This window comes from Chelon labrosus (genome assembly GCF_963514085.1).
Source record: "Chelon labrosus genome assembly, chromosome: 13".
Lineage (NCBI taxonomy): Eukaryota > Metazoa > Chordata > Actinopteri > Mugiliformes > Mugilidae > Chelon > Chelon labrosus.
Genome location: NC_140346.1, coordinates 20,488,890 through 20,501,856, shown reverse-complemented (window position 1 = coordinate 20,501,856; position 12,967 = coordinate 20,488,890). Strand labels below are relative to the sequence as shown.

The 12,967-nt window shown below is 42.7% G+C and overlaps 1 protein-coding gene across 3 annotated transcripts in view; it reads left to right on the top strand.

Moving 5' to 3' along the window:
- Nucleotides 1–2,768: 2,768 nt before the first annotated feature.
- Nucleotides 2,769–12,967, top strand: part of cadm1b (cell adhesion molecule 1b) — a 151,024-nt gene continuing 140,825 nt past the window's right edge. Inside the window, exon 1 of one of the 3 annotated variants that reach the window (XM_084558635.1) lies at nucleotides 2,769–2,915. In XM_084558635.1, the coding sequence (XP_084414761.1) occupies nucleotides 2,840–2,915 (76 nt within the window). In that variant the 5' untranslated portion in view covers nucleotides 2,769–2,839. The remainder of the gene's footprint in view (nucleotides 2,916–12,967) is intronic. The other 2 variants (XM_084558636.1, XM_084558634.1) reach the window with 2 other exon arrangements.

Sequence of the window (12,967 nt, the reverse complement as noted above, 5' to 3'; positions counted from 1 at the left end):
GAGAACCAGAGACGGGGGAGTTCATAGAATCATTACATCTGTAACTCGTTTTCTCACATAAAGGTGGATGCATGCGTCTGCGTTGCTTCTGTGTAGGACCAATCAGCCACAACATTATGACCACTGACAGGAGAATTAAGTAACATTGACCATCTTGTGGCAATACAATGTTCTGCTGGGAAACTTTTGGACCCGGCATTCATTCATGTGGATGTTACTTAGACATGTAGCACCCACCTAGACCAGACCAGGCACCCCCACCCCATAGCAGTGACACTCCAAGATGGCAGCAGTCATCCCCAGCAGGATGCAGCCTGACACACACACACACACACAAAAACGCTTTAGGAACAATTAAAAAAAAAACATGAAGAACATCACAAGGTGTTGAGCCGGCCTCCAAATTCACTAGATATATATTACTGCCTCTGTCTGCACCCTCTAAAGTGTCCTGCCACAATACACAGTCCATTTAACAAGACGCAGCTGACTGGCCTCACTGCTGCGTATATTAAACACAAACTAAACGCTGTTTGAGCTGAGAATTATTTGTGCTCCGGCCATAAAAACCAAATTCACTAGATCCCAAACTGATCAAGTATCTGTGGGATGAACCGCAGAGACCCCTCCCCTCAACCCATAGGACCCAAACACCCCCCACTAACAACCTCAGAAGGCCCATGTCCATTCTCCGATGGGTCAGAATTGTTTTGGAGGCACAAGGGAGACCTACACAATGTTGGGAAGGTGGTCATAATGTTATGCCTGATCGGTGTAGAAACAAGTGTAAAAAGAACATGACTTACTAAGCGTTTCTCTACCAGGTGCAGTTTGCAGACTGATTTCGATCAGAAACTTAGACCCTTGACAGTGAACCCTATGCCATAACCTGACATACACCTCCACAAGAATTTAACTTCACACTGTGAAATTAACACTCATAATGCAAATCAATTAATTACGAATATTAAAAAAAAACAAAAAAAAAACATATATGGCTTATACGTGTCCATTGATGTCAGACATGACTTGTTTCTCCACCAGGTGCAGTTTGCAGACTGATGCCCAACGATGCTATGCTGTTAGAAAATGAAGCAGACTGGAGCAGCAGAAATCTTTCCTGGATGCTCTCTAGGTTATAATTCAAACTTCCTCATCACTAGAGATGGTGAATTCTTACCCCCAATAATATTGTTAATTCTCCTTTTTGGGCTTAAAGCTATATTTACCTGTGGGATGTCGAAAGTGACCTGAGACCACCCTACACCATAGCCTTAAGTGCACCTCCACAGGAATGTAATTACACATTGTGGTAAAAGTGAAATGGACAATCAGGCATGATGCAAATCAAATTACTATAAATACTAAAAACATGTTAAAAATATAACTTACTGATGTCAAATAAGACTTGTTTCTGCACCAGGTGCAGTTTGCAGACTGTTGCCCACCATTGCTATGCTGTCAGAAAATAAAGCAGGCTGGCCGGTGCTGTGAGGAGAAAACAGCTTGTGGAGACATTGTGTGAGTGGCAGGCAGAACTGGCAAGCTGCCACAGATAATAACATCTGAAATAAATTTGATGTGTGGAATTCAATCTGTAGTGATAGGGACGGCCGCGGCATTAGAGCGAAGTTCTAAATGCTATCTACTCATCCATGGAATGAGGACTGACACGCAGTCTCAGAGAATAGATTGTGCAATTAGCAGCCTTTGTGCTGTTTTGACACAATGAAAAAGGGAAATGAGATTCAACGTTGTCATGCACGGCTCTCTGTGGCTCTGTGATTCCCGGAAGATAGTCCACATGTACCGCGCTTCAGGTGAGAATAAGTTGGCGGAGTTGACACATCAGGAGACGTAATGCGGCAGCGAGAGAGTCAGTTCAGGTGGTCACACTTATTACTAATCTGCAATATTTCATTTCCTTTCGAGGTGATTTTAAAGTGTTGGAAGCCTAATGTGATTTTTGACTCTTTTGAGGAGCATACCGTGTCTGCTACAATTTAAATTTAAATGTAATGCACAAGTTAAAGAGAAGGGGGCGCTCTTTGAGTAGGCATTGAGCAAAACTGATTGAGCACAGCTAAACTTTACCAATTATCCCTTTAATTAAATTGTTTTTTTTATGTGATTTACCGCCAACTTTGCTGTCATTTTAACACATATGTCCCTTTTTTTTAGTGGATGAACACATCTTTTCCCCCACCTTTTAAAAATAAACCTTCAGTGGGTACATTTTAAAACCAACATGTTGCAGTTTAACTTAAATTATATTTAAAATATTACCGCCTCTGTCTGCATCCTCTAAAGTGTCCTGCAACAATACACAGTCCATTTAACAAGACGCAGCTGACTGGCCTCACTGCTGCGTAATAAACACAAACTAAATGCTGTTTGAGCTGAGAATTATTTGTGCTCCAGCCATAAAAACCAAAGTGCAGCCAGTTTGAGTATAGGTTGGTCTCACCCACATGAACTAACAGACTATAACCATAAAAGAAAATGACTATAATATTCCTATAAAGTGTCTGCGGTTCTCTGTGGTGGTACCTCAGCTCTGCACGGTGTTTTACACTTCCCATAATATTCCTTTAACATTCCTGCTGGGAATTGCAGCGCGTCCTTGGTGGTAATCTGCGCCAACAATAATGCAGTTACATGTCTTTTTAAACACTCCTATATTATTTCATAGGCCTAGATGTCATTGCAACACAACGCAGCCCAATATGATAGCGGGCTCCCTGCTTGAGCCCTCCCTCCGCCTCTCATGTGTCTACATTTTCATCCCATGGCCGTCTCTAGGTGATTTAGCGCCGCCAGTCTCAAGCAGGTGTCCAACATGGCGATCACGGGGAGCGGATCTCTCGCTATTTCTTTCTCTGTTTTCGTGATTTCGGCGGCGTTTCTTCCCAAAGGTAAGTTTTGTTTCGCTCTTCCCGTGTGCGTGTGCGATGCAGGATTGCCCCCCTGTTCCGCGGCAAAAAAAAGCCCGAGGAGTGCAGCTCTACAGGGGGAGAAGTTGTGGCGCGTTTGCGCGCTAGATGCGCACAAGCTTCCCCTGAAATCTCAGCATCACTTTCAATTGTGATAATAACGTCGACTCTTTAATGCTCTTGCTGTTTATCGATGCCGTGGCTACTTATCTCGGTGCGTTTAAATAAAACGGCACTAGTTTTTTTTCCTCCTTCTGCTGCAATACGCTACAGAGGACAGCTATAAAAAGTAATTTTAGTGCTGCGTAATTGTACAGGCGGAGATGCAATATCACAAGTGAGAATCGGGTGAAGTGGTGGCACAGTGTTCAGACCTATAGGGCAAGTAAAAAAGGCAGTTCCTCACTATATTATCAAATGAGACCGCGGCGGCTCAGACGCACTTGCATCCCGTGATTATACCGCATAAACCTTCACTCTCTCTCTCTCAACTCACCCCACTGTCTACAAATCTCTCAAGTCTGCGCTTCAGGTGCGCTTTGGAGGAGAGAGGAGAAGGGAAAAAAAAAAAATACACGCATTGCAGCCCAAGTCTCGCTCAGTGTCCTCTGGCCGCACAACTGCAGCCCCCGATGCCCCAGTGTGTGCTCCAGCCCGCAGTCTTCACTTCTTCTTCTTCTTCTCCTCCTCATGTCAGCGAGGCTGGATATAAATCTGCCACGTCGCTGTTCGGCTCTTTATTTATTTATTTATTTATTTATACGGCGTGCAATTGCATGAACCGAGGGCGCTTAAATGTGCACGACCATTGCAGAAATCCCCCGCAAGTCCCATCATTTCCCCCCGTTATTCCACCGCGGTTGCATCAGAGTTGCATGCGTCAGTATGTGTGTGTTTGTGTGTGTGTGTTTTTTTTTTCTTTTTTCCTGGAAAACGTATCCGCTGACAATATGACGCATGTGAAGCGGTTAAAATGTCAGCTTGCAGCCACTTTAAATCCCTCCCAGAGGTAGGATGGACATGTTGTTGTGCTGTCAATACCCCGGGTTGTAAAGATGGCAAGCAACAGTTGCAATGAGAGGTTTTGCGCTTGAAGATTACTTGGGCCACTTCTCATTGGTTCAGTTTTTTGTGTCTCTGATGCTGCCATTAGAGGCGACTACAGTAGTATCTGCATCAGCCATCAACAGGTTTGCAGGAGCTCATCATCCCCCGTGTGTGCCTTGAGTGTGTGTGTGTGTGTGTGTTGACAGTGACATCCTGCTCCCAAAATGAGAGCAGTCGTTAAGGAAATCTTTAGACAGTGTGTTTCTTTTTTTTTTTTTTTTTACAGTTCAGTGCTTACAAGGCTTTCATTTCACAGTTGTTGCATTTATTAAGGGCTGTGTTGAATAGCAGCTGAATGACATTTACAGCATTGTCTAGCGTCTCCTTGTCACATTAATTTAATTAACCTCTCGGCTGAATAAAATAATGCATCATGAATGCGCAATATCCCCCCGGAGCTCTGCACACCGAGGGCTAGGGAAACCGAGGCGGCCTCTTGGTTCAGGTAAAAAAATCCCCGAGCCAGAAATGATTGGATCTCTGACCTCAGGTTTTCCATGTGTCTGATTGTCTGTGTGTGTTTGTGCTTGGAGCAAAAAAAAAAAAAGAAAAAAGAGAAAGCACCCAGGCTCTCACTGTGAAATGCTGACGTCCTGCTTTCTGACAGCTTTCAGATTTTCTTTGTTAATGATCCAGAATGAGCGCATTTGAACTCTACATCTGGTGAGAGAATAATGACTCCGCTAACTGGATGTTACCCACCACAAAAGGTGTCATCCTAAGTGGATGCTGTTCCTCCAGCACACACAGGCACCGACTGATCAAGCCAAAGAGCTGCCTCGGCTGAGCGCGCCGCTATGAAAATGCGGAGACTTTGCATCTCAACAAAGAGTCTGCTTAGCGGTATTTCTCTCCCCGCGTCTCACGGGGCTCGACCTGTTGCGGCGCGTCAGACGGTTGAATTTCTGGAGGTTGCATAATCCCACTTATTGCCGGTTTAAAGTCATTCGTCAGGACTGAGTGATGGTGAAGTGGATCAATACGAGCTGTCATGAGGCCTCGGGGCGCCGCTGAAGGACGGGATCTTTGAGAAACTAAAGGAAACATACAGTTGTTACAGTGCTCTTTGGTTGCCAGTTGGCATGTGACCCTTTGAGTGATTGAAGATGTTGGTGTCTGGCTGCTTATGGAGGGGTTTTGGCTTTGAAACAGATACTGCTGATATGCGCTCGCTGTGTGCCGCTCTGCCCTCAATCTGTGCTGGTCTCTCTGTTTTTCTGGATGGCGATACTTCTTTATTTCCTCAGTTACCAAACAAGTGTCTCACATTGGGGCCTACAGCAAGCACGCTCCTACTTATATATGCATATTTAGTGCCATAGAAAAGGTCATTAGACAGAACACAGTATCAAGTATTCAGAATCACATAGTAATGCCACAAAAGCAGCAAAATATTCTTAAAATATCAAAAATCCTGTATTATTTCCATACAGGGAAGCAGTTCCCTGGCTTATATTTACAGTTTTTGAGGTTGTTGGTCAAGATGAAGCTGTATTTAAACTACAAAAATACAGTTTGTTGTAGCAAAAGATCAAAATAGTGTGTGGCTTTTGTCTCTCACTTCTGGCAGTGGAAGAAATTACACAAACACAGTCGACACACGTGGAAAAGCCACACCTACGACTGAACGTGTTTGTCCTTTACCTCCCAGCGCTTTGGTTTTTTAGATTGTAATCCTTTCTCTCAACACCAACTTTCTTTTTTATCTGGAGAAGTTTTTCTTGGACGCCTTCTAGGTTCTGTTTGATTCTCCCTAAACACCAGAGATGGTGAATTCATAGAACCAGGCTTACATCCGTAACCCTTCTTTTCTCGCCTGATGCTGGACTTAATCTTCGCCGTTACTTCTGCGTGGCACGACAGGCACGTCAGGCTACCGCAGATGTGAACCTCCCCAGAAATGTGACTACACTTCACTCAGTGTTTGGACAACCACAGGAAATTCTCCCTCTATCCGCCTCCTACACACTACTCAGTCTCCTCTTTTTTCTGCATTTTAACTTCAGAAGAAGCAAATTTTGCTCAGCACATATTAGCTCCAAATACAAATTGAGGTGCTGCATTGTTTGAAGCACGCAGATGAACTCAATACGACCGACTAGCCGCCGACGAGCACTGGAGCGGCTTAATTACAGACGTCGACACACCAGCGCACAAGTATAAATTCACACTTCACATTGCCTGTGATCCATCAGAGAAGACTAGACCAAGCTCCAGGCTTCGTCTTACTCCTGGTCATTGTAGCCTATCCCCATCTCTGTTTCTATAGTTGCTTCCCTCTTCAGCTCTGGCAAATTAGCTATTGCTGCAAAAAGCATCGTCACCTCTGCATCATGTCGACACAGACCACGTAAAAACTCAAAATGCAGACAGATTTACCTGCCGCTGATTTGTCTAAATGACGTTGTGCCAACTTGTCTGACAAGGACTTGACTGCAGTGGACGCTGATTTATATGAAAGAGGCCCTCCGCTTTAGCTGTAAGTACAGAACTGACTGACTGATAATAAATAGTCCTTCAGTTTCCTAAAAGCCAAAAGTAACACCATCGAACTGTGTGTATAATTTGAATGACCAAAAGTCTGAAATCCAAAGATGTTCAGATGTTTTCTCTCCTCACCACTGAGAAGCTGGAGCCAGAAAATGTTGTTGCATCTGTGCACACACACACACAAAAAAATGTCTCCATTAAAAATGAATCGATTATCACCATAGCTGCCGCTTAACTGTCTGTCAATCCACTAATCGATTAATTGCTCCAGCTCAAGGGCTGTTTGTGCAGCAAACCGAAGTGGTCCTCTTCCGGCTGTCTGTATAAAATAGCACTTTTAGCGCTGTACAGCGTTTCAGGATAAATTTAATACAGCGGCTAATGGCCCATTGATATGTGCGCGCTTGTGAAGTATTTCATCGCCTGCGCGGTGAGATCACCGCACTACATCATTTGTAACAATAATATACTCTTCTATTTAAAGAAATTGAATTTATTGCTCATTAAATTTGCATTAAACTCTGCTTAATAAGCCTCACTCTAATTGTTGGATAATGCATGGCACTACTTTGCGCCGTGGCAGATAGTCGTGCAGTTGGAAAGCGAGGGCCTGGCAGAGAGCTGGCAGCTGATGCATGCAAAGAATTTAGCCACTTGTGGAAGATGTCACGAAGAAAGTGATGCTGTTATAATTTCACTGAGGGCATCACAGCCATGAGTTAGATTCTTTAAAATGTCATATTAGTTTAAACCTGTACTCGGCATTGTTTGAATGAGTCTTCACTCTCTTTGATGAGATATATAAAGTGGATTTGAGTGTGGAGGCTCCTTGCAGCAAAGCAAATAGGCAGATTTCACTTTAGTATTTGTCCTTTCAAGTCAGATGTTGTAGTAAGTAAAAAAAAATAAATCTCTTTCTATCCTTGACTGTATATTCTTTTCAGTTTCTTAAATTCCCGTCGCTTCTTAAAAACATCACCTTGGATGCTGGGCACAAGGGTTTTTTATCCACGCAAAAAAATTAATAAAATAAACACTGCATCTGCGAGCTTTGGTCAAGGTCGCAGGAGCGCCGCTGTAGACATGCGATCACTTCGAGTCGTGTAGTTAATATAAAAAAAACAAACAAACATATAACTGAGGACGTTCCTGTGTGAGGGATTTGTACTGCGGTGTCAAACCGAATGACAAACTGAGGACGATCAAAAATGTGTCTGTCTGTCTGTGTTGAAATGTAGTAAACAGTCAATTAGGAGAAACAGACAGATGACAGGTTCTTTCATGACTGTGGGGACAGAAGCTTCCATTCACAGCGCTGTGGTAATGAGGAGGAGAGCTGATGTCTCTGCTTATGAATATGACATTGTTCTCTCTGTTCCCTGGATCTGAGAGACCTCACTCTATTGGCTCCGACGCTCAGACGGTGACAATCAGGTCCACCGTGAAAAAAAAAAAAAAAAAAAATTGAAATCCAATGGTTTTGTTTTGAAAGGGACATAGAGTGCACATTAGCATGGATGATGGAGCAATTACAAGCCACCATTAAGGCTGTGGAGCAGTCAAAGCACAGTACTTTCTAAATGAAGAACTCCACTGGGCTGATATGCTTCGTAACTAGCAGTGTAATATACTTTGCAAAAAAAAAATATATATATAACAAATGAGAATCCAGATCCAGCTTAAAAAAATTGACAAACATATCTCTTACATATCCACCAATGTGCTCCGTGCGGTTGTGTTCGCCGTGTAACATCCTCGGTCTCTCGCACATAACACCGCGGCTGACAGTAATTGTGTTTTTACTAGGATTGGCGGAGATCCAACTTTTGACACCTTTAAACCTTCCCTAAAGTTTACCACGGTGTGCGAGTATTGACAGATAATTTTAAAGGCCTGTGTGGAAGGCGGAGGGAGGCTCTAAGTGGTTGCCGCTGCACTGTCTCTCACCGAGCAGAGATTTGAAATATCTGAGCAAGCGCGCGGCTTTCTGCCCGTCAGCAGCCGAATGTGTACGCATTTACCTCTTTGGATATTAAATTACAGTTCATTATGAAGCAAATGATTGTGTCGGTAAAGCCTGACGGAATATATAAAATAAATGTAGCCTTGAATTGCAGCCGGGAAATGGTCCAGCAGAAACCCTGATGCATGATAGGATCAAATGTCATAATATAGAGCAGGATTTCAATTTTTTTGTCTGTAGAAACACGATTGTATGAGTGAACAATGAAATATGAGCTGGCGATCTATGAAACATGATGAGAGATGTGTTTACGTCTACCCCACTAGACACTCTCTTTTAGCTCTCTTCTTGGTCTTAGCTGTTAAATGCTTCACTATGATCACCAGGTGGTCTCTAACTGTGTTCGTCCGAGCGATCTGGGCGACTGAACGATGAGTTCAAAGCCATCGTGACGCTCCGTAAAGTTTAAGGGGGCTGCAGATTTGGAGTTGGGTGATGACTCTCCATGAGTTCATCACTGTGAGCGACCTCCTTGACATTATCACACCGTCATTTGGACGTGTTGCAGCTAATACGAAGAAGAAACATTTTTTTTGTATGCTATTGGACAGTGCTACAACAACATTTTGTCCTCAAACAGAGCCAGACTTGTTGTTTAACCCTGCTTCTAGATTTTGCTAAAATAACATTAAGCCAACCATCTTCTCAGTAAATCCGCCCCTATGAAAACTATGTACAGTAGGCGTGTCTGGTTCCTCCAGACTAGAGGGTAACTAATGAATGAATCATCTCAACGTTGCCTCATTTGAACCACACAGAAGGAATGCAGAGCTCTTTGGGTTTGCATAGTCATATATTACCCCAGTGGGGTACCATATTTATCAAATACCTCTTTGTAACGTGACTCTAATCTATCTGATTGCCATTGCGGCATTCAAACAGCTGCTAAGCAGGGCCCTGCAGCATTATTTTTTGGCACTTTTTGGATTTTGTCAGACACTGAGGGCATATTTCACAGGATAAAAATTGTCTCACATTCAGTGTCTGTGATTTGACAAAATATCAGAGCACTAACACATCCAAAATTGCAAAATTTCCACTTCCTAAATATAGACAAAGAATATGCCCCGTTCGTGATTACCCTGACCGTGACTTTAACCATTACTGATTGTAATTGTCTTGCTTTTTACTATTGATAACCCAAATGATTTAGCCTTGTTTTAGCCCTTGGCTACTTTTTAAAAATGTCCACTTTAGTCAGTAACAGATGTAAAACCGGGGGGCTAAAATGAACCCAGTGGGCTCCGTGGATAAGAGGCACTTGGGAAAATTTTGAAAAACGACAAGTCCGCTTTTTGCTTTATCACCAGCTCTGGCAAAAATCGACTTCTTTTTGCTTGGGCCTAATCAAAACTGTACATGGAGTAAATAACAGCCGGATAACAATGGGTCATCGACACTGAACATGCTCTAAAAATTCACAAGTGCAACTCATAATTTGATTCAACAGAAACGAAGCACAAAAGAAGCTGCGTCCATTTTAGTTGTAGTAGTTCTTGACTCTATCTTCAGCCTCCGCACAATGGTGGCTTTTTATAACACGCGCGCAGGCTTTGTCCCGTCTTTAGGTCGGTCACGGCTAAAGAGACGTTCGACAACCTTGAAAGTGGACCACACTCTGACCAGAACACACCGCATTAAGACTAAATAACGGCTGATCAATGTGGAGGAGAAAGGCCTCATTCTGCGAGAGAAGACTGAATCTCTAATCAATACATTCAGTTATTGAGCTCCCACTAATCCACTGCTTGAACTGCAATGAAAAAGGTTCTAAGAGTGCAGTGTTTGGCTTTCAAAAAGAGGACACTTTCGCCAGTCTGCTAAGAAAAACGACCCAACAGAAGGCTTATCTTATTACACTAGTTTCTGGCTTCGGACACATTTGGAGATAGTGAGTTGCCCACACCTCAGTTTGATGGCGGGTGATTCTCTTCTACAGCACTCTGAAGGCAAGAGCCTTTCTCTATCTGGCAGGGCTCAGTTGCATTTCAGAGAACAGGAGAGGAGCAGCACCTCTCTGTCTCCTCTCTGGGCTTGTTTGGGCAGATCTCAGCCTGATAAAATAACCACTGTGTACTCTGAGTCCTCTGCAGGCAGCGGCACATAAGTGGACATAATGCAGCGCAAATCAGGAGTACAAGCATTCCTTACCAGTGAGTACCAGCAGAATGCAAACACCGCACTAATCAATAAATCTCACACTGCTAATGTAAACGCAATTTGCAGCGGCTGCCATACTTCACTCTGAGATAGCAGTAAAAAAAAAAAATGTGAAAAATGGAATTTTCCCAGGTTCACGTCTTGTTTATATAAAGCGAGATATCAGGACAGGCACTGTTCTTGCTTTTTACACCATCCTGTGCAATCAGTCACTCCCTTTCTCGTTGAAGTGCTGTTTGCGAATGCATTTATGCAGACTGAATGAAATATTATTCCCTTACGCAGCAGGATGTAGCCAGACTTGGGTACAACATTAGAATAGCCCGGTCCCTCCAAGTTTCTGTGTTTCTTTTCAGCAGTGCCCCCGGTGCACTCTGATGTTTCTCTAATTTTATTTGAACAGTACACTCAGGGATGCCAGCTGGAAAGAACAAACAAAGCCTTAAAGAAACAATATCAGGTACACTAAAGGGCCAAAGAGAAAGAGCAGTCTCTCGTGTGATTTATCTGAGTTATTCAAGCAGTGGCCTTGAAAGATAATATACCCCACTTTGCATGTTTAGTGTTGATTAAATGGTTAGTTAGAATCAAAATACGTCCAAAACCTTGAATAAAAATCATTTTATAATAGAAAACTGATAAAAATTGCAGAATCATTGTTGTTGCTTTTCTTATCAGTGAATCGACGCAATTTAAAACACATTTTTAACTGCCTCATTTATCTTTACGGGCATTTAAATACTGTATATTACAAATACCTCACAATCAGTGTGGCCTCAGTAACAGCACCACTAACTAAAGAGTCAAACAACAGTAAACAATAGTTCAACACAACTCTCATTGCTATCTAATATAAATGTGTAGCTGAAGCTAGTTAGCTTAGCTAGAGACTAGAAACAGGAGCGGAAACAAGGCTTGGCTCAGTCTACATTTAGAACAAAACCCTAATTAATACTTTGTATGCAGGCAAAGATTACGGTGCAGGGACAAGGCTGCCAGTGGAGACACCAGGAGGTTACTGGAACCCACCAAGAAATAGTCTGGTGCTTAACTCCTCATAAAAAACTAAATCACCTTCTTACTATTCGCTTAATTAGCCGCCCACAGAGATTCTGGATTTTGTGACGTTTGGAAGCTGGGCTAAGCTATCCAGGTGTTGATTTTGGCTTCAGCCTTTGCCTCAAAGCCAAGACGTGTATGTACAAAGCGTTGCATTGTTTCTGTTTAATTAAATGATTTAAAGGAATAACTAATAGCTAACACTTGCCAGGTAGTAAAACGTGTAAGTTCCACAGAAGCACATTGTAATTTATTAAAGGTTTGTTGTGGGATTGTATGGATTATAAAATAAAACCTCCTTCAGGGTTCCTGGAATTCAATCAGATCTTTCGCAAATTTGAATTCATTTAATCTAACTAATATGCTGAGGGGATTGTTTTGGAGATAATTTGGTAGGGAGGTGTGTTCATTCATACAGTTCTCAGTGGGGCTGTTTTTTTTTTTTTCTGTTTCATTTTGTGTTACTGTTAGTCTTTAGTGAGAACATGAAAAGAACTGATTATGGGCAGAATCAATACACTCGATGCCTCTTCTCAAGGTGAATCATAAGAGATGTTGATGCTGTTTACTCAGAAGTGAGCTGTTGTCTGACAGGTTGGTGCTGCCCGCCTCGGGGGGCATCGTGCTCTTGAGTTATCAGCGTGACGATAGACCCATCTTAATTACTCTCGGATACAGCACTATAATCTGTCATTGTCAGGCTGATCAAGACTGTGCAAACCGAGCTCTAAGACTCATTCACCCAAACCAGAAGCCTATTGATTACTTCTCATACTTGAGTCATTGCACTGCGGAGAAACACGGGAGGCAATAGAGCTAATGGAAGGGGGAAACTCAAAGTCACATTGTTTACATCTAAGATGACAGGTAAATGTATTTGCAAGGAAATATGAGCTTGATCCATTGGCGTCCAAATAACAGTCTGTCTGTAGCTAACAAGCAAACACAGAGCTGAGGGACAATCGGCTGCCCCTGAAGTTCACATGATGCAGCTTACCGTGCGACAGCGTTGCTGTTTCACAATCAAATCCACGTCCAGAAATAAAAAAAAAACAAAAAAAAAACAGTATCGGTTGTTTTGTGAGGGGGTTCTTGAAGCCATTTCTCACAATTAGGTTTAATTTTTCTCTGAGCAATGCATTGTGGGAGGCTAGTTTCCATCGACCGTACTCTAAAATAAATCAAGGCTGTCTCA